The sequence below is a fragment of the Drosophila pseudoobscura genome, chromosome X (genome assembly GCF_009870125.1).
Source record: "Drosophila pseudoobscura strain MV-25-SWS-2005 chromosome X, UCI_Dpse_MV25, whole genome shotgun sequence".
NCBI lineage: Eukaryota > Metazoa > Arthropoda > Insecta > Diptera > Drosophilidae > Drosophila > Drosophila pseudoobscura.
In genome coordinates this window covers 19,076,967-19,102,821 of record NC_046683.1, presented here as the reverse complement: position 1 = coordinate 19,102,821, position 25,855 = coordinate 19,076,967, and the positions used below count along the sequence as shown (strand labels likewise).

The following is a 25,855-nucleotide window of genomic DNA, read 5'->3' as shown; positions in this document are numbered from 1 at the left end:
TACTGACTTAGTATCGGGTATAACTGTAGAGTTGCGGTGTCCGCAGCAACTCACAACGTTCCCCCTCGTTTTATTTTTCGTTTTTATTTTCCTTGAATTATATTTTGGCCAAGGGTCATGGATACAATTAAAATTTATATTACCATTGTTCGAAGGGGAACGGCATTTGGTTTTCTTTTTCTAAGTAAATGCATAAATACAGGCACCCCATACCACATCCAATCCCTGCCAGCAGATCCTAGTCTAGTCGTTTGAACTAAAACCCATCTTATTGTTAGATTTGGTCAGTCGAAGGCAGAACACAAAGGAAAACCACCGTTCAGCTCCCAGGCTTTCGCCAACGACCATACTACGCTGAATACATCGGTTCTCGTCCGATCACCGAAATTAAGCAGCGTCGGGCGCGGTTAGTACTTAGATGGGGGACCGCTTGGGAACACCGCGTGTTGTTGGCTTCGTCACCAACTTTTTGCCTTTTTGCCTTTTGCCGTATTTTCGATTCGTTTTTCATTTTTAATTTTATTTATCTTTTTTCGTTTTTATTTTCCTTGAATTATATTTTGGCCAATTAAAATTTATATTACTATTGTTCGAAATGGAGCGGCATTTGGTTTTCCTTTTTTAAATAAATGCATAAATACAGACACCCCATACCACATCCAATCCCTGCCAGCAGATCCTAGTCTAGTCGTTTGAACTAAAACCCATCTTATTGTTAGATTTGGTCAGTCGAAGGCAGAACACAAAGGAAAACCACCGTTCAGCTCCCAGGCTTTCGCCAACGACCATACTACGCTGAATACATCGGTTCTCGTCCGATCACCGAAATTAAGCAGCGTCGGGCGCGGTTAGTACTTAGATGGGGGACCGCTTGGGAACACCGCGTGTTGTTGGCTTCGTCACCAACTTTTTGCCTTTTTGCCTTTTGCCGTATTTTCGTTTCGTTTTTAATTTTTCTTTTTTTATTTTTCGTTTTTATTTTCCTTGAATTATATTTTGGCCAAGGGTCATGGATACAATTAAAATTTATATTACTATTGTTCGAAGGGGAACGGCATTTGGTTTTCTTTTTCTAAGTAAATGCATAAATACAGGCACCCCATACCTCATCCAATCCCTGCCAGCAGGTCCTAGTCTAGTCGTTTGAACTAAAACCCATCTTATTGTTAGATTTGGTCAGTCGAAGGCAGAACACAAAGGAAAACCACCGTTCAGCTCCCAGGCTTTCGCCAACGACCATACTACGCTGAATACATCGGTTCTCGTCCGATCACCGAAATTAAGCAGCGTCGGGCGCGGTTAGTACTTAGATGAGGGGCCGCTTGGGAACACCGCGTGTTGTTGGCTTCGTCACCAACTTTTTGCCTTTTGCCTTTTGCCGTATTTTCGTTTCGTTTTTAATTTTTCTTTTTTCGTTTTTATTTTCCTTGAATTATATTTTGGCCAATTAAAATTTATATTACTATTGTTCGAAGGGGAACGGCATTTGGTTTTCTTTTTCTAAGTAAATGCATAAATACAGGCACCCCATAACACATCCAATCCCTACCAGCAGATCCTAGTCTAGTCGTTTGAACTAAAACCCATCTTATTGTTAGATTTGGTCAGTCGAAGGCAGAACACAAAGGAAAACCAACGTTCAGCTCCCAGGCTTTCGCCAACGACCATACTACGCTGAATACATCGGTTCTCGTCCGATCACCGAAATTAAGCAGCGTCGGGCGCGGTTAGTACTTAGATGGGGGACCGCTTGGGAACACCGCGTGTTGTTGGCTTCGTCACCAACTTTTTGCCTTTTTGCCTTTTGCCGTATTTTCGTTTCGTTTTTAATTTTTCTTTTTATACCCGATACTCAAAATGAGTATTGGGGTATATTAGATTTGTGGTAAAAGTGGATGTGTGTAACGTCCAGAAGGAATCGTTTCCGACCCCATAAAGTATATATATTCTTGATCAGCATCAATAGCCGAGTCGATTGAGCCATGTCTGTCTGTCCGTCTGTCCGTCCGTCCGTCTGTACGTCTGTCCGTCTGTCCGTCTGTCTGTCTGTCCGTCCCCTTCAGCGCCTAATGCTCAAAGACTATAAGAGCTAGAGCAACGATGTTTTGGATCTAGACTTCTGTGATATGTCACTGCTCCAAAAATATTTCAAAACTTTGCCCCGCCCACTTCCGCCCCCACAAAGGGCGAAAATCTGTGGCATCCACAATTTTAAAGATACAAGAAAACCAAAAACGCAGAATCGTAGAGAATGACCATATCTTTTAGACTGCAGAATCTGAATTGGATCGTATTACTATTATAGCCAGCATCAAGAAAACAATTTCATTTTTTCTCGCCCTTTCTCTCTCTAACACACACGTAGCATAGGCGGCTTTGCTTAGAGTAAAACATTAGCGCCTAGATCTCAGAGACTATAAAAGCTAGAGCAACCAAATTTGGTATCCACACTCCTAATATATCGGACCGAGACGAGTTTGTTTCAAACTTTCGCCACACCCCCTTCCGCCCCCGCAAAGGATGCAAATCTGGGGATATTCACAAATCTCAGAGACTATTAAAGCTAGAGTAACCAAATTTGGTATCCGCACTTCTGTTAGATCTCACTATAAAACGTATATCTCAAAATTTCGCCACACCCCCTTCCGCCCCCACAAAGGACGAAAATCTGTTGCATCCACAATATTGCAGATTCGAGAAAACTAAAAACGCAGAATCATAGATAGCGACCATATCTATCAGATTGCTGAATCTGGATCAGATCAGATCATTTTTATAGCGAAAGGAAACAAATCAATTTGCAGTGGCTACGCAGCGCCCGACGTCACGCTCAGACTGATTTTCTGTCTCTCTCGCACGCACTCTTTGTCGTGTCGTTTAATATTAGCGGCGTCTGCCGGAGGAGAGCCATACTGACTTAGTATCGGGTATAACTGTAGAGTTGCGGTGTCCGCAGCAACTCACAACGTTCCCCCTCGTTTTATTTTTCGTTTTTATTTTCCTTGAATTATATTTTGGCCAAGGGTCATGGATACAATTAAAATTTATATTACTATTGTTCGAAGGGGAACGGCATTTGGTTTTCTTTTTCTAAGTAAATGCATAAATACAGACACCCCATACCACATCCAATCCCTGCCAGCAGATCCTAGTCTAGTCGTTTGAACTAAAAACACATCCTATGGTTAGTTTTGGTCAGTCGAAGGCAGAACACAAAGGAAAACCAACGTTCAGCTCCCAGGCTTTCGCCAACGACCATACTACGCTGAATACATCGGTTCTCGTCCGATCACCGAAATTAAGCAGCGTCGGGCGCGGTTAGTACTTAGATGGGGGACCGCTTGGGAACACCGCGTGTTGTTGGCTTCGTCACCAACTTTTTGCCTTTTGCCTTTTGCCGTATTTTCGTTTCGTTTTTAATTTTTCTTTTTTCGTTTTTATTTTCCTTGAATTATATTTTGGCCAAGGGTCATGGATACAATTAAAATTTATATTACCATTGTTCGAAGGGGAACGGCATTTGGTTTTCTTTTTCTAAGTAAATGCATAAATACAGGCACCCCATACCACATCCAATCCCTGCCAGCAGATCCTAGTCTAGTCGTTTGAACTAAAAACACATCCTATTGTTAGTTTTGGTCAGTCGAAGGCAGAACACAAAGGAAACCAACGTTCAGCTCCCAGGCTTTCGCCAACGACCATACTACGCTGAATACATCGGTTCTCGTCCGATCACCGAAATTAAGCAGCGTCGGGCGCGGTTAGTACTTAGATGGGGGACCGCTTGGGAACACCGCGTGTTGTTGGCTTCGTCACCAACTTTTTGCCTTTTTGCCTTTTGCCGTATTTTCGATTCGTTTTTCATTTTTAATTTTATTTATCTTTTTTCGTTTTTATTTTCCTTGAATTATATTTTGGCCAATTAAAATTTATATTACTATTGTTCGAAATGGAGCGGCATTTGGTTTTCCTTTTTTAAATAAATGCATAAATACAGACACCCCATACCACATCCAATCCCTGCCAGCAGATCCTAGTCTAGTCGTTTGAACTAAAACCCATCTTATTGTTAGATTTGGTCAGTCGAAGGCAGAACACAAAGGAAAACCACCGTTCAGCTCCCAGGCTTTCGCCAACGACCATACTACGCTGAATACATCGGTTCTCGTCCGATCACCGAAATTAAGCAGCGTCGGGCGCGGTTAGTACTTAGATGGGGGACCGCTTGGGAACACCGCGTGTTGTTGGCTTCGTCACCAACTTTTTGCCTTTTGCCTTTTGCCGTATTTTCGTTTCGTTTTTCTTTTTTCGTTTTTACATGGATACAATTAAAATTTATATTACTATTGTTCGAAGGAGAACGGCATTTGGTTTTCTTTTTCTAAATAAATGCATAAATACAGGCACCCCATACCACATCCAATCCCTGCCAGCAGATCCTAGTCTAGTCGTTTGAACTAAAAACACATCCTATGGTTAGTTTTGGTCAGTCGAAGGCAGAACACAAAGGAAAACCAACGTTCAGCTCCCAGGCTTTCGCCAACGACCATACTACGCTGAATACATCGGTTCTCGTCCGATCACCGAAATTAAGCAGCGTCGGGCGCGGTTAGTACTTAGATGGGGGACCGCTTGGGAACACCGCGTGTTGTTGGCTTCGTCACCAACTTTTTTTGCCTTTTTGCCTTTTTGCCTTTTGCCGTATTTTCGTTTCGTTTTTCATATTTCTTTTTTCGTTTTTATTTTCCTTGAATTATATTTTGGCCAATTAAAATTTATATTACTATTGTTCGAAGGGGAACGGCATTTGGTTTTCTTTTTCTAAATAAATGCATAAATATAGGCACCCCATACCACATCCAATCCCTGCCAGCAGATCCTAGTCTAGTCGTTTGAACTAAAACCCATCTTATTGTTAGTTTTGGTCAGTCGAAGGCAGAACACAAAGGAAAACCAACGTTCAGCTCCCAGGCTTTCGCCAACGACCATACTACGCTGAATACATCGGTTCTCGTCCGATCACCGAAATTAAGCAGCGTCGGGCGCGGTTAGTACTTAGATGGGGGACCGCTTGGGAACACCGCGTGTTGTTGGCTTCGTCACCAACTTTTTGCCTTTTGCCTTTTGCCGTATTTTCGTTTCGTTTTTCTTTTTTCGTTTTTACATGGATACAATTAAAATTTATATTACTATTGTTCGAAGGAGAACGGCATTTGGTTTTCTTTTTCTAAATAAATGCATAAATACAGGCACCCCATACCACATCCAATCCCTGCCAGCAGATCCTAGTCTAGTCGTTTGAACTAAAACCCATCTTATTGTTAGTTTTGGTCAGTCGAAGGCAGAACACAAAGGAAAACCAACGTTCAGCTCCCAGGCTTTCGCCAACGACCATACTACGCTGAATACATCGGTTCTCGTCCGATCACCGAAATTAAGCAGCGTCGGGCGCGGTTAGTACTTAGATGGGGGACCGCTTGGGAACACCGCGTGTTGTTGGCTTCGTCACCAACTTTTTTTGCCTTTTTGCCTTTTTGCCTTTTGCCGTATTTTCGTTTCGTTTTTCATATTTCTTTTTTCGTTTTTATTTTCCTTGAATTATATTTTGGCCAATTAAAATTTATATTACTATTGTTCGAAGGGGAACGGCATTTGGTTTTCTTTTTCTAAATAAATGCATAAATATAGGCACCCCATACCACATCCAATCCCTGCCAGCAGATCCTAGTCTAGTCGTTTGAACTAAAACCCATCTTATTGTTAGTTTTGGTCAGTCGAAGGCAGAACACAAAGGAAAACCAACGTTCAGCTCCCAGGCTTTCGCCAACGACCATACTACGCTGAATACATCGGTTCTCGTCCGATCACCGAAATTAAGCAGCGTCGGGCGCGGTTAGTACTTAGATGGGGGACCGCTTGGGAACACCGCGTGTTGTTGGCTTCGTCACCAACTTTTTGCCTTTTGCCTTTTGCCGTATTTTCGTTTCGTTTTTCTTTTTTCGTTTTTACATGGATACAATTAAAATTTATATTACTATTGTTCGAAGGAGAACGGCATTTGGTTTTCTTTTTCTAAATAAATGCATAAATACAGGCACCCCATACCACATCCAATCCCTGCCAGCAGATCCTAGTCTAGTCGTTTGAACTAAAAACACATCCTATTGTTAGTTTTGGTCCGTCGAAGGCAGACCACAAAGGAAAACCAACGTTCAGCTCCCAGGCTTTCGCCAACGACCATACTACGCTGAATACATCGGTTCTCGTCCGATCACCGAAATTAAGCAGCGTCGGGCGCGGTTAGTACTTAGATGGGGGACCGCTTGGGAACACCGCGTGTTGTTGGCTTCGTCACCAACTTTTTGCCTTTTTGCCTTTTGCCGTATTTTCGATTCGTTTTTCATTTTTAATTTTATTTATCTTTTTTCGTTTTTATTTTCCTTGAATTATATTTTGGCCAATTAAAATTTATATTACTATTGTTCGAAATGGAGCGGCATTTGGTTTTCCTTTTTTAAATAAATGCATAAATACAGACACCCCATACCACATCCAATCCCTGCCAGCAGATCCTAGTCTAGTCGTTTGAACTAAAACCCATCTTATTGTTAGATTTGGTCAGTCGAAGGCAGAACACAAAGGAAAACCACCGTTCAGCTCCCAGGCTTTCGCCAACGACCATACTACGCTGAATACATCGGTTCTCGTCCGATCACCGAAATTAAGCAGCGTCGGGCGCGGTTAGTACTTAGATGGGGGACCGCTTGGGAACACCGCGTGTTGTTGGCTTCGTCACCAACTTTTTGCCTTTTGCCTTTTGCCGTATTTTCGTTTCGTTTTTAATTTTTCTTTTTTCGTTTTTATTTTCCTTGAATTATATTTTGGCCAAGGGTCATGGATACAATTAAAATTTATATTACTATTGTTCGAAGGGGAACGGCATTTGGTTTTCTTTTTCTAAGTAAATGCATAAATACAGGCACCCCATACCACATCCAATCCCTGCCAGCAGATCCTAGTCTAGTCGTTTGAACTAAAAACACATCCTATTGTTAGTTTTGGTCAGTCGAAGGCAGAACACAAAGGAAACCAACGTTCAGCTCCCAGGCTTTCGCCAACGACCATACTACGCTGAATACATCGGTTCTCGTCCGATCACCGAAATTAAGCAGCGTCGGGCGCGGTTAGTACTTAGATGGGGGACCGCTTGGGAACACCGCGTGTTGTTGGCTTCGTCACCAACTTTTTGCCTTTTGCCGTATTTTCGTTTCATTTTTAATGTTTCTTTTTTTCTTTTTTATTTTCCTTGAACTTTTTTTTGGCCAAGGGACATGGATATAATTAAAATTTATATTACTATTGTTCGAAGGGGAACGGCATTTGGTTTTCCTTTTTTAAATAATTGCATAAATACAGGCACCCCATACCACATCCAATCCCTGCCAGCAGATCCTAGTCTAGTCGTTTGAACTAAAAACACATCCTATTGTTAGTTTTGGTCAGTCGAAGGCAGAACACAAAGGAAACCAACGTTCAGCTCCCAGGCTTTCGCCAACGACCATACTACGCTGAATACATCGGTTCTCGTCCGATCACCGAAATTAAGCAGCGTCGGGCGCGGTTAGTACTTAGATGGGGGACCGCTTGGGAACACCGCGTGTTGTTGGCTTCGTCACCAACTTTTTGCCTTTTGCCGTATTTTCGTTTCGTTTTTCTTTTTTCGTTTTTACATGGATACAATTAAAATTTATATTACTATTGTTCGAAATGGAGCGGCATTTGGTTTTCCTTTTTTAAATAAATGCATAAATACAGACACCCCATACCACATCCAATCCCTGCCAGCAGATCCTAGTCTAGTCGTTTGAACTAAAACCCATCTTATTGTTAGATTTGGTCAGTCGAAGGCAGAACACAAAGGAAAACCACCGTTCAGCTCCCAGGCTTTCGCCAACGACCATACTACGCTGAATACATCGGTTCTCGTCCGATCACCGAAATTAAGCAGCGTCGGGCGCGGTTAGTACTTAGATGGGGGACCGCTTGGGAACACCGCGTGTTGTTGGCTTCGTCACCAACTTTTTGCCTTTTTGCCTTTTGCCGTATTTTCGATTCGTTTTTCATTTTTAATTTTATTTATCTTTTTTCGTTTTTATTTTCCTTGAATTATATTTTGGCCAATTAAAATTTATATTACTATTGTTCGAAATGGAGCGGCATTTGGTTTTCCTTTTTTAAATAAATGCATAAATACAGACACCCCATACCACATCCAATCCCTGCCAGCAGATCCTAGTCTAGTCGTTTGAACTAAAACCCATCTTATTGTTAGATTTGGTCAGTCGAAGGCAGAACACAAAGGAAAACCACCGTTCAGCTCCCAGGCTTTCGCCAACGACCATACTACGCTGAATACATCGGTTCTCGTCCGATCACCGAAATTAAGCAGCGTCGGGCGCGGTTAGTACTTAGATGGGGGACCGCTTGGGAACACCGCGTGTTGTTGGCTTCGTCACCAACTTTTTTTGCCTTTTTGCCTTTTTGCCTTTTGCCGTATTTTCGTTTCGTTTTTCATATTTCTTTTTTCGTTTTTATTTTCCTTGAATTATATTTTGGCCAATTAAAATTTATATTACTATTGTTCGAAGGGGAACGGCATTTGGTTTTCTTTTTCTAAATAAATGCATAAATATAGGCACCCCATACCACATCCAATCCCTGCCAGCAGATCCTAGTCTAGTCGTTTGAACTAAAACCCATCTTATTGTTAGTTTTGGTCAGTCGAAGGCAGAACACAAAGGTTAACCAACGTTCAGCTCCCAGGCTTTCGCCAACGACCATACTACGCTGAATACATCGGTTCTCGTCCGATCACCGAAATTAAGCAGCGTCGGGCGCGGTTAGTACTTAGATGGGGGACCGCTTGGGAACACCGCGTGTTGTTGGCTTCGTCACCAACTTTTTGCCTTTTGCCGTATTTTCGATTCGTTTTTCATTTTTAATTTTATTTTTCTTTTTTCGTTTTTATTTTCCTTGAATTATATTTTGACCAAGGGACATGGATACAATTAAAATTTATATTACTATTGTTCGAAGGGGAACGGCATTTGGTTTTCTTTTTCTAAATAATTGCATAAATACAGGCACCCCATACCACATCCAATCCCTGCCAGCAGATCCTAGTCTAGTCGTTTGAACTAAAAACACATCCTATGGTTAGTTTTGGTCAGTCGAAGGCAGAACACAAAGGAAAACCACCGTTCAGCTCCCAGGCTTTCGCCAACGACCATACTACGCTGAATACATCGGTTCTCGTCCGATCACCGAAATTAAGCAGCGTCGGGCGCGGTTAGTACTTAGATGGGGGACCGCTTGGGAACACCGCGTGTTGTTGGCTTCGTCACCAACTTTTTGCCTTTTGCCGTATTTTCGATTCGTTTTTCATTTTTAATTTTATTTTTCTTTTTTCGTTTTTATTTTCCTTGAATTATATTTTGACCAAGGGACATGGATACAATTAAAATTTATATTACTATTGTTCGAAGGGGAACGGCATTTGGTTTTCTTTTTCTAAATAATTGCATAAATACAGGCACCCCATACCACATCCAATCCCTGCCAGCAGATCCTAGTCTAGTCGTTTGAACTAAAACCCATCTTATTGTTAGATTTGGTCAGTCGAAGGCAGAACACAAAGGAAAACCACCGTTCAGCTCCCAGGCTTTCGCCAACGACCATACTACGCTGAATACATCGGTTCTCGTCCGATCACCGAAATTAAGCAGCGTCGGGCGCGGTTAGTACTTAGATGGGGGACCGCTTGGGAACACTGCGTGTTGTTGGCTTCGTCACCAACTTTTTGCCTTTTGCCTTTTGCCGTATTTTCGTTTCGTTTTTAATTTTTCTTTTTTTATTTTTCGTTTTTATTTTCCTTGAATTATATTTTGGCCAATGGTCATGGATACAATTAAAATTTATATTACTATTGTTCGAAGGGGAACGGCATTTGGTTTTCTTTTTCTAAATAATTGCATAAATACAGGCACCCCATACCACATCCAATCCCTGCCAGCAGATCCTAGTCTAGTCGTTTGAACTAAAAACACATCCTATGGTTAGTTTTGGTCAGTCGAAGGCAGAACACAAAGGAAAACCACCGTTCAGCTCCCAGGCTTTCGCCAACGACCATACTACGCTGAATACATCGGTTCTCGTCCGATCACCGAAATTAAGCAGCGTCGGGCGCGGTTAGTACTTAGATGGGGGACCGCTTGGGAACACCGCGTGTTGTTGGCTTCGTCACCAACTTTTTTTGCCTTTTTGCCTTTTTGCCTTTTGCCGTATTTTCGTTTCGTTTTTCATATTTCTTTTTTCGTTTTTATTTTCCTTGAATTATATTTTGGCCAATTAAAATTTATATTACTATTGTTCGAAGGGGAACGGCATTTGGTTTTCTTTTTCTAAATAAATGCATAAATATAGGCACCCCATACCACATCCAATCCCTGCCAGCAGATCCTAGTCTAGTCGTTTGAACTAAAACCCATCTTATTGTTAGTTTTGGTCAGTCGAAGGCAGAACACAAAGGTTAACCAACGTTCAGCTCCCAGGCTTTCGCCAACGACCATACTACGCTGAATACATCGGTTCTCGTCCGATCACCGAAATTAAGCAGCGTCGGGCGCGGTTAGTACTTAGATGGGGGACCGCTTGGGAACACCGCGTGTTGTTGGCTTCGTCACCAACTTTTTGCCTTTTGCCGTATTTTCGATTCGTTTTTCATTTTTAATTTTATTTTTCTTTTTTCGTTTTTATTTTCCTTGAATTATATTTTGACCAAGGGACATGGATACAATTAAAATTTATATTACTATTGTTCGAAGGGGAACGGCATTTGGTTTTCTTTTTCTAAATAATTGCATAAATACAGGCACCCCATACCACATCCAATCCCTGCCAGCAGATCCTAGTCTAGTCGTTTGAACTAAAACCCATCTTATTGTTAGATTTGGTCAGTCGAAGGCAGAACACAAAGGAAAACCACCGTTCAGCTCCCAGGCTTTCGCCAACGACCATACTACGCTGAATACATCGGTTCTCGTCCGATCACCGAAATTAAGCAGCGTCGGGCGCGGTTAGTACTTAGATGGGGGACCGCTTGGGAACACTGCGTGTTGTTGGCTTCGTCACCAACTTTTTGCCTTTTGCCTTTTGCCGTATTTTCGTTTCGTTTTTAATTTTTCTTTTTTTATTTTTCGTTTTTATTTTCCTTGAATTATATTTTGGCCAATGGTCATGGATACAATTAAAATTTATATTACTATTGTTCGAAGGGGAACGGCATTTGGTTTTCTTTTTCTAAATAATTGCATAAATACAGGCACCCCATACCACATCCAATCCCTGCCAGCAGATCCTAGTCTAGTCGTTTGAACTAAAAACACATCCTATGGTTAGTTTTGGTCAGTCGAAGGCAGAACACAAAGGAAAACCACCGTTCAGCTCCCAGGCTTTCGCCAACGACCATACTACGCTGAATACATCGGTTCTCGTCCGATCACCGAAATTAAGCAGCGTCGGGCGCGGTTAGTACTTAGATGGGGGACCGCTTGGGAACACCGCGTGTTGTTGGCTTCGTCACCAACTTTTTTTGCCTTTTTGCCTTTTTGCCTTTTGCCGTATTTTCGTTTCGTTTTTCATATTTCTTTTTTCGTTTTTATTTTCCTTGAATTATATTTTGGCCAATTAAAATTTATATTACTATTGTTCGAAGGGGAACGGCATTTGGTTTTCTTTTTCTAAATAAATGCATAAATATAGGCACCCCATACCACATCCAATCCCTGCCAGCAGATCCTAGTCTAGTCGTTTGAACTAAAACCCATCTTATTGTTAGTTTTGGTCAGTCGAAGGCAGAACACAAAGGTTAACCAACGTTCAGCTCCCAGGCTTTCGCCAACGACCATACTACGCTGAATACATCGGTTCTCGTCCGATCACCGAAATTAAGCAGCGTCGGGCGCGGTTAGTACTTAGATGGGGGACCGCTTGGGAACACCGCGTGTTGTTGGCTTCGTCACCAACTTTTTGCCTTTTGCCTTTTGCCGTATTTTCGTTTCGTTTTTAATTTTTCTTTTTTTATTTTTCGTTTTTATTTTCCTTGAATTATATTTTGGCCAAGGGTCATGGATACAATTAAAATTTATATTACTATTGTTCGAAGGGGAACGGCATTTGGTTTTCTTTTTCTAAATAAATGCATAAATACAGGCACCCCATACCTCATCCAATCCCTACCAGCAGATCCTAGTCTAGTCGTTTGAACTAAAAACACATCCTATGGTTAGTTTTGGTCAGTCGAAGGCAGAACACAAAGGAAAACCAACGTTCAGCTCCCAGGCTTTCGCCAACGACCATACTACGCTGAATACATCGGTTCTCGTCCGATCACCGAAATTAAGCAGCGTCGGGCGCGGTTAGTACTTAGATGGGGGACCGCTTGGGAACACCGCGTGTTGTTGGCTTCGTCACCAACTTTTTGCCTTTTGCCGTATTTTCGATTCGTTTTTCATTTTTAATTTTATTTTTCGTTTTTATTTTCCTTGAATTATATTTTGACCAATTAAAATTTATATTACTATTGTTCGAAGGGGAACGGCATTTGGTTTTCTCTTTCTAAGTAAATGCATAAATACAGGCACCCCATACCACATCCAATCCCTGCCAGCAGGTCCTAGTCTAGTCGTTTGAACTAAAAACACATCCTATGGTTAGTTTTGGTCAGTCGAGGGCAGAACACAAAGGAAAACCAACGTTCAGCTCCCAGGCTTTCGCCAACGACCATACTACGCTGAATACATCGGTTCTCGTCCGATCACCGAAATTAAGCAGCGTCGGGCGCGGTTAGTACTTAGATGGGGGACCGCTTGGGAACACCGCGTGTTGTTGGCTTCGTCACCAACTTTTTGCCTTTTGCCGTATTTTCGTTTCGTTTTAAATTTTTCTTTTTTCGTTTTTATTTTCCTTGAATTATATTTTGGCCAATTAAAATTTATATTACTATTGTTCGAAGGGGAACGGCATTTGGTTTTCTTTTTCTAAATAAATGCATAAATATAGGCACCCCATACCACATCCAATCCCTGCCAGCAGATCCTAGTCTAGTCGTTTGAACTAAAACCCATCTTATTGTTAGTTTTGGTCAGTCGAAGGCAGAACACAAAGGAAAACCAACGTTCAGCTCCCAGGCTTTCGCCAACGACCATACTACGCTGAATACATCGGTTCTCGTCCGATCACCGAAATTAAGCAGCGTCGGGCGCGGTTAGTACTTAGATGGGGGACCGCTTGGGAACACCGCGTGTTGTTGGCTTCGTCACCAACTTTTTGCCTTTTGCCGTATTTTCGATTCGTTTTTCATTTTTAATTTTATTTTTCTTTTTTCGTTTTTATTTTCCTTGAATTATATTTTGACCAAGGGACATGGATACAATTAAAATTTATATTACTATTGTTCGAAGGGGAACGGCATTTGGTTTTCTTTTTCTAAATAATTGCATAAATACAGGCACCCCATACCACATCCAATCCCTGCCAGCAGATCCTAGTCTAGTCGTTTGAACTAAAACCCATCTTATTGTTAGATTTGGTCAGTCGAAGGCAGAACACAAAGGAAAACCACCGTTCAGCTCCCAGGCTTTCGCCAACGACCATACTACGCTGAATACATCGGTTCTCGTCCGATCACCGAAATTAAGCAGCGTCGGGCGCGGTTAGTACTTAGATGGGGGACCGCTTGGGAACACTGCGTGTTGTTGGCTTCGTCACCAACTTTTTGCCTTTTGCCTTTTGCCGTATTTTCGTTTCGTTTTTAATTTTTCTTTTTTTATTTTTCGTTTTTATTTTCCTTGAATTATATTTTGGCCAATGGTCATGGATACAATTAAAATTTATATTACTATTGTTCGAAGGGGAACGGCATTTGGTTTTCTTTTTCTAAGTAAATGCATAAATACAGGCACCCCATACCACATCCAATCCCTGCCAGCAGATCCTAGTCTAGTCGTTTGAACTAAAACCCATCTTATTGTTAGTTTTGGTCAGTCGAAGGCAGAACACAAAGGAAAACCACCGTTCAGCTCCCAGGCTTTCGCCAACGACCATACTACGCTGAATACATCGGTTCTCGTCCGATCACCGAAATTAAGCAGCGTCGGGCGCGGTTAGTACTTAGATGGGGGGGGGACCGCTTGGGAACACCGCGTGTTGTTGGCTTCGTCACCAACTTTTTGCCTTTTGCCTTTTGCCGTATTTTCGTTTCGTTTTTAATTTTTCTTTTTTTATTTTTCGTTTTTATTTTCCTTGAATTATATTTTGGCCAAGGGTCATGGATACAATTAAAATTTATATTACTATTGTTCGAAGGGGAACGGCATTTGGTTTTCTTTTTCTAAATAAATGCATAAATATAGGCACCCCATACCACATCCAATCCCTGCCAGCAGATCCTAGTCTAGTCGTTTGAACTAAAACCCATCTTATTGTTAGTTTTGGTCAGTCGAAGGCAGAACACAAAGGAAAACCAACGTTCAGCTCCCAGGCTTTCGCCAACGACCATACTACGCTGAATACATCGGTTCTCGTCCGATCACCGAAATTAAGCAGCGTCGGGCGCGGTTAGTACTTAGATGGGGGACCGCTTGGGAACACCGCGTGTTGTTGGCTTCGTCACCAACTTTTTTTGCCTTTTGCCGTATTTTCGTTTCGTTTTTCATATTTCTTTTTTCGTTTTTATTTTCCTTGAATTATATTTTGGCCAATTAAAATTTATATTACTATTGTTCGAAGGGGAACGGCATTTGGTTTTCTTTTTCTAAATAAATGCATAAATACAGGCACCCCATACCACATCCAATCCCTGCCAGCAGATCCTAGTCTAGTCGTTTGAACTAAAAACACATCCTATGGTTAGTTTTGGTCAGTCGAAGGCAGAACACAAAGGAAACCAACGTTCAGCTCCCAGGCTTTCGCCAACGACCATCCCAGTGGACCAAAACTTCGTAAAAGATATCGCAAACGAGAGCTAAGCGAAACTCAGCCGTGTAAAACTATCGAATCCGAAAACGATAAGAAAATGAATCACTAGTCGCTCAGTTTGTGGCAGTGAAATTTTCATTTTTGGTAGCTCAAAAACGGATCTTTTGCGAGCCCTTTATGATATCTTTTGCGAGACTTTTGCGAGCCTCTTATGATATTTTTTGCGAGACTTTTGCGAGCCGTTTATGATATCTTTTGCGAGCCGAAACTAATATGAAAAGGGACGCACAATTGTTTTTGGTTTTTATAATTTTTAATTTTATTTTAATTAATTTCAATTTTTAATTTTGGTGGTACATAAATAGATTAAAAAATTATATTAGTGAATTAAATTTAATTTGTTTTTTCTCCTTCGACACTCTGTCCTGGGCGTACTGGAAAAATTTTTGCGTGATTCGGTCGAAATCGGCGTCTTCTAACGAAAATCTTTCCTTAAATCCCGCTGTAAACAAATAATCATGTTTATTATATTACAATATACATATTAATTTAAAAATAATACTTACTACGGATGGCTAGAGTAATCCGCAAGCCCCTAATGCACTTTTTCTCCTCTGTGCCCCGCCAAGAGCACTGTCGTGCGACCTCGTCGGACACAATTGAACGCCAAGAACTCCGAATCCATTTGTCGAATGCTTTCTCGCCCGACATCATTAACTCTGCGATCTGTACAGAATTATTTTTGAATATATTTTTAGCTCGTGAGTTTCACGCAAAACACTTACCACATTTTTGAAGAAACTTTCTTCCTGCAAGTTATGCTCGAAATGATCCAATTCTTCTATGGTTGTGAGCGGTTGGCAAGGCAGAACTACTTTGGGTTTGCGGATCTCACCACAAACCTTCGCCTTAATGGAGCCAATTTCGGAACGAAGAGCCACCATTTCCGCTGTGTTTCGGTCCAGTTTATTAATCATGATGTCTATTTTTTTGTCCAGGTTATTTATTCCGTCTAGTTTATTAAGCTGAAGGTCCATTTTTTTGTCAATAATATTAATGTTCGATGTACTTTTATTGATATGCTTCGATTCGCATATATATTTCCTGCTTTTACGCTTAAATGGCATTTTTTATTAATATTAGTACTCCCCTGTGTATAAAAAAAATGGTGCGCAAAGTCAGTTCCAGCGAAAATTGTTATATTCGTTGACGCAGGTGGCCTGATGCACAAGAAGATGGCTAGAAAAAAATATATACACAGAATGTGTAGGTTGTGGTCTTGGGGTCTTATACTGCTCCCAAACTCAAATTTTGTGCACTATACTATACTATTAAATAAATAATATTTTACTTACCGATTTTTGTTTTTTTTCACTATTTTTATGATTTAACTCCCCGTTTACGTCCTTCTGCTGCGGTTTTTAATCACAAAATAACACAAAACGAAAAAACGGCGGCGTTGTGCCGGGCCGCAGTTTGACATGTTCGTTCATGTTCTATTACGAGATCCGGCGTTTCTTGCGTATTGTGCCCGTTTTTAAGTCCGTTTGTGATAGTTTCGCGAGACTTTGTCGTCACTCGGTTTTTGTCCGGTAAATGCTCTTTTCTAAGTCCTAAGTCTGCGAGCATTTTGCGAGACTTCACTCATCGCTCCCGGATTTTTATCATTTCTAAGTCCGTTTCCGGACATTTTATGATAGTTCCGTTTTACTATCGCTTTTTGGTCCACTGGGATACTACGCTGAATACATCGGTTCTCGTCCGATCACAGAAATTAAGCAGCGTCGGGCGCGGTTAGTACTTAGATGGGGGACCGCTTGGGAACACCGCGTGTTGTTGGCTTCGTCACCAACTTTTTGCCTTTTGCCTTTTGCCGTATTTTCGATTCGTTTTTCATTTTTAATTTTATTTTTCTTTTTTCGTTTTTATTTTCCTTGAATTATATTTTGGCCAATTAAAATTTATATTACTATTGTTCGAAGGGGAACGGCATTTGGTTTTCTTTTTCTAAATAAATGCATAAATACAGGCACCCCATACCACATCCAATCCCTGCCAGCAGATCCTAGTCTAGTCGTTTGAACTAAAACCCATCTTATTGTTAGTTTTGGTCAGTCGAAGGCAGAACACAAAGGAAAACCAACGTTCAGCTCCCAGGCTTTCGCCAACGACCATACTACGCTGAATACATCGGTTCTCGTCCGATCACCGAAATTAAGCAGCGTCGGGCGCGGTTAGTACTTAGATGGGGGACCGCTTGGGAACACCGCGTGTTGTTGGCTTCGTCACCAACTTTTTGCCTTTTGCCGTATTCTCGTTTCGTTTTTCATTTTTAATTTTTTATTTATTTATTTTACTGCTGAGACAGAGAAATTTTAGGATCTACGAAGCTTTGCAATGAGGATACCATGGTCAACTGAGTCAAAAGCTTTAGAATAGTCAAGAAGAGTTAGGAATGTCACATTTCCGTCGTCCATTCTTTCGCGGATATCCTCTAAAAGTTTTATTATGGCGGTAGAACAACTTCTATTTCGTCTGAATCCAGATTGGTTGTTGTTAAGTAATGTATGCTCAGAAAGAAATGTATTTATTTGCACAGCCCCCAAAGCCTCGAACGCTGTTGATAGGCTCGGTAAAATGGATATTGGCCTGTAATCTAGAGAGTTTACTTTAGGGATAGGGATCATTTTGGCCTCCTTTCACTTTTCAGGGAATGTTGATGTAGTAATGGCTGTGTTAAAAATGTGGGTAACTTGCATTAAAATTCGGGGGAGAATTATTCTCAGAAATGTAGGGTTTGTCTAGGCCAATCGCCTTCGACATAATCTTAAGTAGGGATTCTAGAACATCACACGGACTAACACAACAGAAACTAATGCTAGAAACAGTGTTAGGATAGGGTGCTGATGTCAAGTTAAGGGTTGGGGGAAAGTCAGGTACAACTAGTTGCACAAATTTGTTATTTATTTCATTTACTTCCATGTCAACTTGAGTGTTTCGCGTTTTCTTCCCAATTCCAATATTTTTAATAATTTGCCATTTTTTCTTACCGCATAACGCGTTATTAAACTTTGGCGTGTAGAAGGCGGTCTTGGCAGAGTTGATTAGCTTTGTTACATTTGATCTTAATGCTTTGTACATATTAAGGTGGCTTCCAGTCTTATATCTTTTAAACTTTTTAAAGGCGTCATTTCGTTTAATGATACCCATTTTTAATTCATGGTTGAACCAGGAGCTATCTGTTGGTCTAACGGTCGCTTTCTTGATAGGTACATGTTCATTATAAAGATAGTCGATGTTTGATTGAAGGTGGGCAAGCTGAGAATTCACAGGCGGCATATAATATATTGTTGTCTAGTCGAGCATGTTAGTGTCAGTGTCAGGATTGACGTCGTAGGTCATGAAAATAAAGTCATGTTTTGAATACCCTGGCACTGTGAGTTGATCATAGAGTAACAATTTTCCGGACTGTCAACAAAAAATAAGTCTAATAGTGTGTTTCTGGTTTTTGTAAAGTGTGTGGGGTATTAGGCTTGGCAATCGGCTTGGATTGCCTCCACAGGCGCTCAGGGCGCTAATCACAGACTGCGAGGCCAAGGACACCAGCCTAATCGTTGGGTGCGACGCCAATGCACACCACTGCCAGTGGGGAAGCACTGACACCAACGAAAGGGGTGAGTACCTTTTCAACTATTTACTGACCACTCAGATGGTCCTATTAAATAGGGGGAGTGATCCCACCTTCATTATTAAAAACCGCTAGGAGGTCCTGGACCTCACACTTGCCTCTCATGAGTTACATGGGAACATCGTATTCTGGAGGGCCCTGGAAGAGCACTCCTTCTCGGACCACAGGTACGTGGAAACCGTATTCTCTTTTTCACTACCGAGACCAGCTCAATTCCGGGACCTTAGGCGGACAAACTGGGCTCGGTACTCAGACCACCTCTGTCGTGTTCTCCCTGAGACTCCACCTGAGGAGGAGATTTCCAGGGAAGGAGATTTCTTGTTAAACTATTTACCGACGCCTGCAATGAGGCGCTCGATAAATCCAGCCCCTCTGGCAAGTGCAGAGGCCGGAAGAAACCTGAATGGTGGAATCAGAGGGACTGAGAGAACTGAGGAACTGAGGGAACTCCGGAAAGCCTCCCGGAGACTCTTCAATAAAGCTAAGTCTGAAAACGTTGAGCAGAACTGGGCCTATTACAAGGCCAGTCTGTCAATTTACAATAAAGAACTGAGGAAAGACAAACGCGCCTCATGGCGTAAGTTCTGTAGCGACATTGAGAATAACTCAGAAGCCTCGCGCTTGCGCAAAGTTCTCTCGAAGACTACACCCACACTGGGCTACCTGAAGAATGCCGACCAATCATGGACAACGTCCAGCAATGAGTCGCTAAATCTTGTCCTGAACATCCACTATCCGGCTGCGTTGAAAACAGACCACACTACATCGCCGCTCATGCCGTTGCCTCAAGTGATATCATGAAACTGCTAAGCCAGGAGAACATTTCCTGGTCAATCAAAAGCTTCAAACCATACAAGTCTGCGGGACCATATGACATCCCTGCCCAACTGATTCACGCTGGACAAAAAGCCACTAATTTGCTCAAAAGGATATACGAGGGAATCTTCTCCCATGGATATATCCCGGGAACCTGTCTTCATACCAAAGTCGAAAGTCGTACCAAAGTCCCAAGGACTACAGACCGATAAGCCTTACCTCCTTTATACTAAAAACACTAGAAAAGCTGTTGGATTTGCACATCAGGAATGAGGTAGAGGGACTGATGTCAACAAACCAACACGCCTACACTAAAGGGAAATCAGTGGAGACGGCACTACACTCGCTAGTAGCCACCATCGAGAGCGCCCTTCACAACAAAAAGTATGCTTTGGGAGCATTTGTGGACATCTCAGGAGCATTCAACAACGTGGCCACAACCGCAATAACAAGTCGCCTAGAAGCGAATAACATACACCCTGCAATCAACGTCTGGATCAAAAACCTCCTAAGTTGCAGACGGGTGCAATCGGAGTGGGGCACTGCTTCCATGGTAAAGGGGGCACACAGAGGCACACCTCAGGGTGGAGTCCTGTCGCCACTACTGTGGAATCTGGTGGTCGACGACCTCATCAAGAGATTTGAAAGGAAGGCCCCAAAGATAACGGCTTATGCAGATGACATAAGCATACTTATTACGGGTGTATGTCCATCGACCCTCAGCTCCTTAATGGAACGTACACTCAGGGAGATACGTGAGTGGGCGGAAGAGGTAGGACTCAGTATCAACGCGGACAAGACGGACCTCATCCTCTTTACCAAGAGGTACAAGGTACCGATATGGACCCCCCCGAAAATTGACCAAACTAGGCTGACCCCAAAATCACAGGTGAAATACCTAGGCACAGTACTGGACAGCAAGCTGGCATGGAGGCCCAATGTAGTGGAAAGGGTGAAGAAGGCTACCATTGCGCTTTATGCATCCAAGAAGATGCTCAGCAGCACATGGGGCCTGTCACCTGCTCTAATGCACTGGATCTACATCTCGGTGGTGCGACCAACTCTGCTGTATGGAGCCTTAGTGTGGTGGCAGGCTACTGAAAAGAAGACATACCATAAGCTTATGGAGAAGACTCAGCGACAGGCTCTGCTCTGTATTACAGGGGCGCTGAGGTCAACCCCAACAAAAGCACTCGAAACCATACTCGGAATCGACCCCCTGGACATTCAAGCTCGCCTGATTGCGGGAAAGGCAGCACAACGCCTCATAGCATCAGGAAATCTATCGCCACAAGGATACGGGCATAGTTCAATCGGCAGGGAAATGACCAGATCAACTGACTACATGACCCCCCAAACTTGCCTTGACGTCAAAACAACCACATCTCTGGGACCTGAAGACTGGAAGATTGGAAGGGACCAAACTGAGCACCTCAATATATACACAGACGGCTCCAAGATGGACGGAGGAGTAGGAGCGGGCCTATACTGCACAGACCCCGTGATAAGGCTGTCGTATAAGCTACCCGACCCATGCAGCATATTCCAGGCAGAAGTTTTTGCCATCGGGAAAGCAGCGGAGGTCGCTCTCCGCACAGAACGAACACACGATGCGGTCAACCTATTCGTCGACAGCCAAGCGGCGATAAGATCCATGCAGTCGTCCGTGGTCAGTTCCAGAAGTGTCTTGGCGAGCAGGGAGGCATTAGACATCCTAAGCACGACAAAGACAGTGCGGATCTATTGGGTTCCCAGCCACCAGGGCATCGAAGGAAACGAAGCGGCGGACGTACTAGCTAAGGAAGGCGTCGGGCTGGAGAATAGGAGAACCGAGAACGTGCCTGTCTCCCTCAGAACGCTGCAAGGCGATCTAGAGAAGCAGGCTAGAGCACAGACTGATAGCAGGTGGAGGAGTACCACCACCTGCAGAACCTCGAAGATAATGTGCAAGGAGCGCAACGAGAAACTTAGCCACTACCAACTGCACCTACCACGAAAGGACTGCAGACTGATGGTGGGAATACTAACAGGTCACTGTCTGGCTGCTGCACATGCAGCAAAGCTAGGCATCACCAACAGAGACAGTTGCAGGAAATGTGAGGAACCTGGGGCTATCGAAACCCTGGAACATCTCATCTGCAACTGTCCGGCTCTCTCAAGGGCAAGGAGGAGATACCTGGGCGCCCCAGTGTTGGCATCACTGGAAGATGCCTCCAAAAGGACGCCTCAGGAACTGCTGGCCTATGCTAAAAACACCTCGATTCTCGGGGACTTTTTAAAACCACATTAACACTCCCGCGACGGTTCATACACCCCCCCATCCGGATAACTAAGGGCCATATTGGCCTATGCGCGGCCCCGCTGAGGGCCGTCCGGGTTAACCTAACCTAAAGTCGTCTTCATCCCCAAGGCAGGCAAGCCCTCGCACACTGCCCCCAAAGATTTCAAACCCATAAGTCTATCGTCCTTCCTTCTGAAGACGATGAAGCGGCTGTTGGGGATGCATCCCACGGTAAATATTCCGCCTAGTCTAATCTCAGACTCCCAGCATGCCTATCGGAAAGGAAGATCCGCCGAAACGGCCCTACACACGATCACATCGATCATAGAAGCGTCCCTCAACTGTAAGGAGTACACCCTCGTAGCCTTCCTCGACATAGAGGGCGTTTTTAACAACATCCTTCCGACCGCCATCACGGGCGCACTGACGAATCTGGGGGTTGACTCCCGGACGGTGAGCCTGATCGGTCAGATGCTGCAATGCAGGACGGTTGAGGCATCACTGGGGACGTCAACATGCACCAGATTTGTCTGCAGAGGCACCCCGCAGGGCGGAGTCCTCTCGCCCCTCCTGTGGAACGTGGCAGTGAACGAACTGCTGCGGGAGATAGAAGGGGGTGGCTGCCGCGTGGAAAATTTCCGCAGACGTTGTGTGAGTGCATGACAAGTACTCTCACGAAAATGTCGAAATGGGCAGACAAATGCGGGTTAGGCGTCAACCCGTCTAAGACGGAACTGGTGCTTTTCACTAGGAAGTAAAAAGTTCCGGCACTGATTCCCCCAAGACTATGTTGGGAAGCGCTAGTCTTCAGCAACAACGCCAAGTATCTTGGCCTAATCCTCGATAGAAAGCTCGACTGGAAATTGAACATAAAGGATAGAGTAAAGAAGGCCACAGAGGCCCTCTATACTTGCAGGAAAGCCATCGGACTAAAATGGTGAATGACCCCCTATATAGTTCGGTGGCTTTACACCGTCATCATGCGACCGATCATGCTCTATGGAGTGGTGGTATGGTGGCCAGCCTTAGACAAAGGACATGCCTCAATAAACTCAGCAGAGTTCAACGCATGGCAGACCTATGCATGACTGGCGGGCTACGCACTACTCCAGGGGAAGCCCTGGATACTGTGCTGGGCCTCCTCCCTATAGATCTCATGGGAAAGAAGGTGGCAACACTTTGCGCACTCAGAATGAGAGAAGCCAGACTGTGGAAAGCGTCCGCGGTTGGGAACCCGGGAATCCTGACGACACTCCCGCAATTACCAGAGAGGACAGATTATTGTATCCCTAGTGATCACCTCTCGACGCCTTTCCAGGTATAAATCCCACCTAGGGAGGACTGCGAGATGGAGATGGAGCTTTAGGCTCAATATCGTCGAACTCAGCGACCGTAAATGACTGCCGCAGGTCTCTGCACGAGATCGCAGAGCAGTTAGACCTCTTCCTTATACGGGTCCCAGGCCACAGGGACATCGAGGGGAACGCCGTCGCCGACGAGCTAGCAATGCAGGGTACTACGAAACCTCTCCGAGAGGTAGCGATGCATCTGGCTAATTGCAGGCTCCTCACGCACGAATTGTTCGAGCAAAATGCCAATAGGAGATGGCAGCAAACCGTTTCCTGTAAAATCTCAAGTTTGACATGGCCATATCGATCGAAGAAGCGCTCAGCCGAGCTGTATAGACTCAACAGAGCACAGTGCTCTGCAGTAACTCGAGCCATTACCGGACACTGGCAGATCGGCACTCATGCCTCTAGACTGTCAATCCCTCATAACGACTTCTGCAGTAGTTGTCGCGACGAGGAAGAGGAGGATTCGGTCCCCCACTTCTTCTGCCACTGCCCGGCCCTTGGAAATCGTCGTCTTCGTATTCTCGGGGCCGCTTTCCTCACGGACATTTCGGACCTGTCCGAAATCAAACCGGGGACCTTGTCCAGATTCATCCAAGCCTCAGGATGGGACTGCCCTTAATTTGCAACTGCCTGCTCTCCACGGTTTTTAGGCACTGGGAAGGGGCACACGCCCATGCGGCACCACAACGGACCTTCTACAGGTCCAAGTGAGCTTGGGAGGGTTTCATCACTCCCCCAGGCTACCGCCAGAACCTAACCTAACCTAACCATTGTTCGAAGGGGAACGGCATTTGGTTTTCTTTTTCTAAATAATTGCATAAATACAGGCACCCCATACCACATCCAATCCCTGCCAGCAGATCATAGTCTAGTCGTTTGAATTAAAAACACATCCTATGGTTAGTTTTGGTCAGTCGAAGGCAGAACACAAAGGAAAACCACCGTTCAGCTCCCAGGCTTTCGCCAACGACCATACTACGCTGAATACATCGGTTCTCGTCCGATCACCGAAATTAAGCAGCGTCGGGCGCGGTTAGTACTTAGATGGGGGACCGCTTGGGAACACCGCGTGTTGTTGGCTTCGTCACCAACTTTTTGCCTTTTGCCGTATTTTCGATTCGTTTTTCATTTTTAATTTTATTTTTCTTTTTTCGTTTTTATTTTCCTTGAATTATATTTTGACCAAGGGACATGGATACAATTAAAATTTATATTACTATTGTTCGAAGGGGAACGGCATTTGGTTTTCTTTTTCTAAATAATTGCATAAATACAGGCACCCCATACCACATCCAATCCCTGCCAGCAGATCCTAGTCTAGTCGTTTGAACTAAAAACACATCCTATGGTTAGTTTTGGTCAGTCGAAGGCAGAACACAAAGGAAAACCAACGTTCAGCTCCCAGGCTTTCGCCAACGACCATACTACGCTGAATACATCGGTTCTCGTCCGATCACCGAAATTAAGCACCGTCGGGCGCGGTTAGTACTTAGATGGGGGACCGCTTGGGAACACCGCGTGTTGTTGGCTTCGTCACCAACTTTTTTTGCCTATTTGCCTTTTTGCCTTTTGCCGTATTTTCGTTTCGTTTTTCATATTTCTTTTTTCGTTTTTATTTTCCTTGAATTATATTTTGGCCAATTAAAATTTATATTACTATTGTTCGAAGGGGAACGGCATTTGGTTTTCTTTTTCTAAATAAATGCATAAATACAGGCACCCCATACCACATCCAATCCCTGCCAGCAGATCCTAGTCTAGTCGTTTGAACTAAAACCCATCTTATTGTTAGTTTTGGTCAGTCGAAGGCAGAACACAAAGGAAAACCAACGTTCAGCTCCCAGGCTTTCGCCAACGACCATACTACGCTGAATACATCGGTTCTCGTCCGATCACCGAAATTAAGCAGCGTCGGGCGCGGTTAGTACTTAGATGGGGGACCGCTTGGGAACACCGCGTGTTGTTGGCTTCGTCACCAACTTTTTTTGCCTTTTTGCCTTTTTGCCTTTTGCCGTATTTTCGTTTCGTTTTTCATATTTCTTTTTTCGTTTTTATTTTCCTTGAATTATATTTTGGCCAATTAAAATTTATATTACTATTGTTCGAAGGGGAACGGCATTTGGTTTTCTTTTTCTAAATAAATGCATAAATACAGGCACCCCATACCACATCCAATCCCTGCCAGCAGATCCTAGTCTAGTCGTTTGAACTAAAACCCATCTTATTGTTAGATTTGGTCAGTCGAAGGCAGAACACAAAGGAAAACCACCGTTCAGCTCCCAGGCTTTCGCCAACGACCATACTACGCTGAATACATCGGTTCTCGTCCGATCACCGAAATTAAGCAGCGTCGGGCGCGGTTAGTACTTAGATGGGGGACCGCTTGGGAACACCGCGTGTTGTTGGCTTCGTCACCAACTTTTTGCCTTTTGCCGTATTTTCGATTCGTTTTAAATTTTTCTTTTTTCGTTTTTATTTTCCTTGAATTATATTTTGACCAAGGGACATGGATACAATTAAAATTTATATTACTATTGTTCGAAGGGGAACGGCATTTGGTTTTCTTTTTCTAAATAATTGCATAAATACAGGCACCCCATACCACATCCAATCCCTGCCAGCAGATCCTAGTCTAGTCGTTTGAACTAAAACCCATCTTATTGTTAGATTTGGTCAGTC

General features: G+C 43.5%; 1 protein-coding gene, 34 non-coding genes and 3 pseudogenes across 35 annotated transcripts; 37 read left to right on the top strand and 1 right to left on the bottom strand.

Moving 5' to 3' along the window:
• Window positions 1-336: 336 nt before the first annotated feature.
• LOC117185318 (5S ribosomal RNA) lies at window positions 337-455 on the top strand. The gene has a single exon (XR_004470890.1). It is a non-coding gene; the product is annotated as a 5S ribosomal RNA (ribosomal RNA).
• Window positions 456-777: 322 nt separating this feature from the next.
• Window positions 778-896, top strand: LOC117185316 (5S ribosomal RNA). The gene has a single exon (XR_004470889.1). It is a non-coding gene; the product is annotated as a 5S ribosomal RNA (ribosomal RNA).
• A 332-nt stretch (window positions 897-1,228) lies between these two features.
• On the top strand, window positions 1,229-1,347 carry LOC117185247 (uncharacterized; annotated as a pseudogene).
• Window positions 1,348-1,656: 309 nt separating this feature from the next.
• LOC117185315 (5S ribosomal RNA) lies at window positions 1,657-1,775 on the top strand. The gene has a single exon (XR_004470888.1). It is a non-coding gene; the product is annotated as a 5S ribosomal RNA (ribosomal RNA).
• Window positions 1,776-3,247: 1,472 nt separating this feature from the next.
• Window positions 3,248-3,366, top strand: LOC117185314 (5S ribosomal RNA). Its single transcript, XR_004470887.1, has one exon. It is a non-coding gene; the product is annotated as a 5S ribosomal RNA (ribosomal RNA).
• A 324-nt stretch (window positions 3,367-3,690) lies between these two features.
• On the top strand, window positions 3,691-3,809 carry LOC117185313 (5S ribosomal RNA). Its single transcript, XR_004470886.1, has one exon. It is a non-coding gene; the product is annotated as a 5S ribosomal RNA (ribosomal RNA).
• Window positions 3,810-4,131: 322 nt separating this feature from the next.
• LOC117185312 (5S ribosomal RNA) lies at window positions 4,132-4,250 on the top strand. The gene has a single exon (XR_004470885.1). It is a non-coding gene; the product is annotated as a 5S ribosomal RNA (ribosomal RNA).
• Window positions 4,251-4,538: 288 nt separating this feature from the next.
• On the top strand, window positions 4,539-4,657 carry LOC117185311 (5S ribosomal RNA). The gene has a single exon (XR_004470884.1). It is a non-coding gene; the product is annotated as a 5S ribosomal RNA (ribosomal RNA).
• A 320-nt stretch (window positions 4,658-4,977) lies between these two features.
• Window positions 4,978-5,096, top strand: LOC117185310 (5S ribosomal RNA). Its single transcript, XR_004470883.1, has one exon. It is a non-coding gene; the product is annotated as a 5S ribosomal RNA (ribosomal RNA).
• Window positions 5,097-5,383: 287 nt separating this feature from the next.
• On the top strand, window positions 5,384-5,502 carry LOC117185309 (5S ribosomal RNA). The gene has a single exon (XR_004470882.1). It is a non-coding gene; the product is annotated as a 5S ribosomal RNA (ribosomal RNA).
• Window positions 5,503-5,822: 320 nt separating this feature from the next.
• LOC117185308 (5S ribosomal RNA) lies at window positions 5,823-5,941 on the top strand. Its single transcript, XR_004470881.1, has one exon. It is a non-coding gene; the product is annotated as a 5S ribosomal RNA (ribosomal RNA).
• A 288-nt stretch (window positions 5,942-6,229) lies between these two features.
• Window positions 6,230-6,348, top strand: LOC117185307 (5S ribosomal RNA). The gene has a single exon (XR_004470880.1). It is a non-coding gene; the product is annotated as a 5S ribosomal RNA (ribosomal RNA).
• A 322-nt stretch (window positions 6,349-6,670) lies between these two features.
• LOC117185306 (5S ribosomal RNA) lies at window positions 6,671-6,789 on the top strand. Its single transcript, XR_004470879.1, has one exon. It is a non-coding gene; the product is annotated as a 5S ribosomal RNA (ribosomal RNA).
• Window positions 6,790-7,113: 324 nt separating this feature from the next.
• Window positions 7,114-7,232, top strand: LOC117185305 (5S ribosomal RNA). Its single transcript, XR_004470878.1, has one exon. It is a non-coding gene; the product is annotated as a 5S ribosomal RNA (ribosomal RNA).
• Window positions 7,233-7,550: 318 nt separating this feature from the next.
• Window positions 7,551-7,669, top strand: LOC117185304 (5S ribosomal RNA). Its single transcript, XR_004470877.1, has one exon. It is a non-coding gene; the product is annotated as a 5S ribosomal RNA (ribosomal RNA).
• A 280-nt stretch (window positions 7,670-7,949) lies between these two features.
• Window positions 7,950-8,068, top strand: LOC117185303 (5S ribosomal RNA). The gene has a single exon (XR_004470876.1). It is a non-coding gene; the product is annotated as a 5S ribosomal RNA (ribosomal RNA).
• A 322-nt stretch (window positions 8,069-8,390) lies between these two features.
• LOC117185302 (5S ribosomal RNA) lies at window positions 8,391-8,509 on the top strand. Its single transcript, XR_004470875.1, has one exon. It is a non-coding gene; the product is annotated as a 5S ribosomal RNA (ribosomal RNA).
• Window positions 8,510-8,829: 320 nt separating this feature from the next.
• Window positions 8,830-8,948, top strand: LOC117185301 (5S ribosomal RNA). The gene has a single exon (XR_004470874.1). It is a non-coding gene; the product is annotated as a 5S ribosomal RNA (ribosomal RNA).
• A 330-nt stretch (window positions 8,949-9,278) lies between these two features.
• On the top strand, window positions 9,279-9,397 carry LOC117185300 (5S ribosomal RNA). Its single transcript, XR_004470873.1, has one exon. It is a non-coding gene; the product is annotated as a 5S ribosomal RNA (ribosomal RNA).
• Window positions 9,398-9,726: 329 nt separating this feature from the next.
• On the top strand, window positions 9,727-9,845 carry LOC117185240 (5S ribosomal RNA). Its single transcript, XR_004470823.1, has one exon. It is a non-coding gene; the product is annotated as a 5S ribosomal RNA (ribosomal RNA).
• A 332-nt stretch (window positions 9,846-10,177) lies between these two features.
• On the top strand, window positions 10,178-10,296 carry LOC117185299 (5S ribosomal RNA). The gene has a single exon (XR_004470872.1). It is a non-coding gene; the product is annotated as a 5S ribosomal RNA (ribosomal RNA).
• Window positions 10,297-10,616: 320 nt separating this feature from the next.
• LOC117185298 (5S ribosomal RNA) lies at window positions 10,617-10,735 on the top strand. The gene has a single exon (XR_004470871.1). It is a non-coding gene; the product is annotated as a 5S ribosomal RNA (ribosomal RNA).
• A 329-nt stretch (window positions 10,736-11,064) lies between these two features.
• On the top strand, window positions 11,065-11,183 carry LOC117185239 (5S ribosomal RNA). Its single transcript, XR_004470822.1, has one exon. It is a non-coding gene; the product is annotated as a 5S ribosomal RNA (ribosomal RNA).
• Window positions 11,184-11,515: 332 nt separating this feature from the next.
• LOC117185297 (5S ribosomal RNA) lies at window positions 11,516-11,634 on the top strand. Its single transcript, XR_004470870.1, has one exon. It is a non-coding gene; the product is annotated as a 5S ribosomal RNA (ribosomal RNA).
• A 320-nt stretch (window positions 11,635-11,954) lies between these two features.
• On the top strand, window positions 11,955-12,073 carry LOC117185296 (5S ribosomal RNA). Its single transcript, XR_004470869.1, has one exon. It is a non-coding gene; the product is annotated as a 5S ribosomal RNA (ribosomal RNA).
• A 332-nt stretch (window positions 12,074-12,405) lies between these two features.
• Window positions 12,406-12,524, top strand: LOC117185295 (5S ribosomal RNA). The gene has a single exon (XR_004470868.1). It is a non-coding gene; the product is annotated as a 5S ribosomal RNA (ribosomal RNA).
• Window positions 12,525-12,832: 308 nt separating this feature from the next.
• On the top strand, window positions 12,833-12,951 carry LOC117185294 (5S ribosomal RNA). Its single transcript, XR_004470867.1, has one exon. It is a non-coding gene; the product is annotated as a 5S ribosomal RNA (ribosomal RNA).
• Window positions 12,952-13,253: 302 nt separating this feature from the next.
• LOC117185293 (5S ribosomal RNA) lies at window positions 13,254-13,372 on the top strand. The gene has a single exon (XR_004470866.1). It is a non-coding gene; the product is annotated as a 5S ribosomal RNA (ribosomal RNA).
• Window positions 13,373-13,701: 329 nt separating this feature from the next.
• LOC117185238 (5S ribosomal RNA) lies at window positions 13,702-13,820 on the top strand. The gene has a single exon (XR_004470821.1). It is a non-coding gene; the product is annotated as a 5S ribosomal RNA (ribosomal RNA).
• Window positions 13,821-14,151: 331 nt separating this feature from the next.
• LOC117185249 (uncharacterized) lies at window positions 14,152-14,274 on the top strand (annotated as a pseudogene).
• A 331-nt stretch (window positions 14,275-14,605) lies between these two features.
• Window positions 14,606-14,724, top strand: LOC117185292 (5S ribosomal RNA). The gene has a single exon (XR_004470865.1). It is a non-coding gene; the product is annotated as a 5S ribosomal RNA (ribosomal RNA).
• Window positions 14,725-15,392: 668 nt separating this feature from the next.
• Window positions 15,393-16,298, bottom strand: LOC26533034 (uncharacterized). The gene is made up of 3 exons (XM_033383296.1): window positions 15,822-16,298; window positions 15,603-15,762; window positions 15,393-15,538 (listed from the first exon to the last, which is right to left on the bottom strand). Exons 1-3 carry the CDS (start codon window positions 16,161-16,163, stop codon window positions 15,411-15,413), a joined length of 630 nt encoding a protein of 209 aa, XP_033239187.1. The 5' UTR covers window positions 16,164-16,298; the 3' UTR covers window positions 15,393-15,410.
• A 461-nt stretch (window positions 16,299-16,759) lies between these two features.
• LOC117185251 (uncharacterized) lies at window positions 16,760-16,878 on the top strand (annotated as a pseudogene).
• A 321-nt stretch (window positions 16,879-17,199) lies between these two features.
• On the top strand, window positions 17,200-17,318 carry LOC117185291 (5S ribosomal RNA). Its single transcript, XR_004470864.1, has one exon. It is a non-coding gene; the product is annotated as a 5S ribosomal RNA (ribosomal RNA).
• Window positions 17,319-24,138: 6,820 nt separating this feature from the next.
• LOC117185289 (5S ribosomal RNA) lies at window positions 24,139-24,257 on the top strand. The gene has a single exon (XR_004470862.1). It is a non-coding gene; the product is annotated as a 5S ribosomal RNA (ribosomal RNA).
• Window positions 24,258-24,587: 330 nt separating this feature from the next.
• Window positions 24,588-24,706, top strand: LOC117185243 (5S ribosomal RNA). Its single transcript, XR_004470826.1, has one exon. It is a non-coding gene; the product is annotated as a 5S ribosomal RNA (ribosomal RNA).
• Window positions 24,707-25,026: 320 nt separating this feature from the next.
• Window positions 25,027-25,145, top strand: LOC117185288 (5S ribosomal RNA). The gene has a single exon (XR_004470861.1). It is a non-coding gene; the product is annotated as a 5S ribosomal RNA (ribosomal RNA).
• A 320-nt stretch (window positions 25,146-25,465) lies between these two features.
• On the top strand, window positions 25,466-25,584 carry LOC117185287 (5S ribosomal RNA). The gene has a single exon (XR_004470860.1). It is a non-coding gene; the product is annotated as a 5S ribosomal RNA (ribosomal RNA).
• The last annotated feature ends 271 nt before the right edge of the window (window positions 25,585-25,855 follow it).

Coding starts and splice junctions, on each gene's coding strand:
- LOC26533034 (XM_033383296.1), bottom strand. CDS start 16,163: ATGCCATTTAAGCGTAAAAGCAGGAAATATATATGCGAATCGAAGCAT. Junction 15,763..15,821: donor AAAGTTTCTTCAAAAATGTG/GTAAGTGTTTTG, acceptor AATTCTGTACAG/ATCGCAGAGTTAATGATGTC. Junction 15,539..15,602: donor GATTACTCTAGCCATCCGTA/GTAAGTATTATT, acceptor ATTTGTTTACAG/CGGGATTTAAGGAAAGATTT.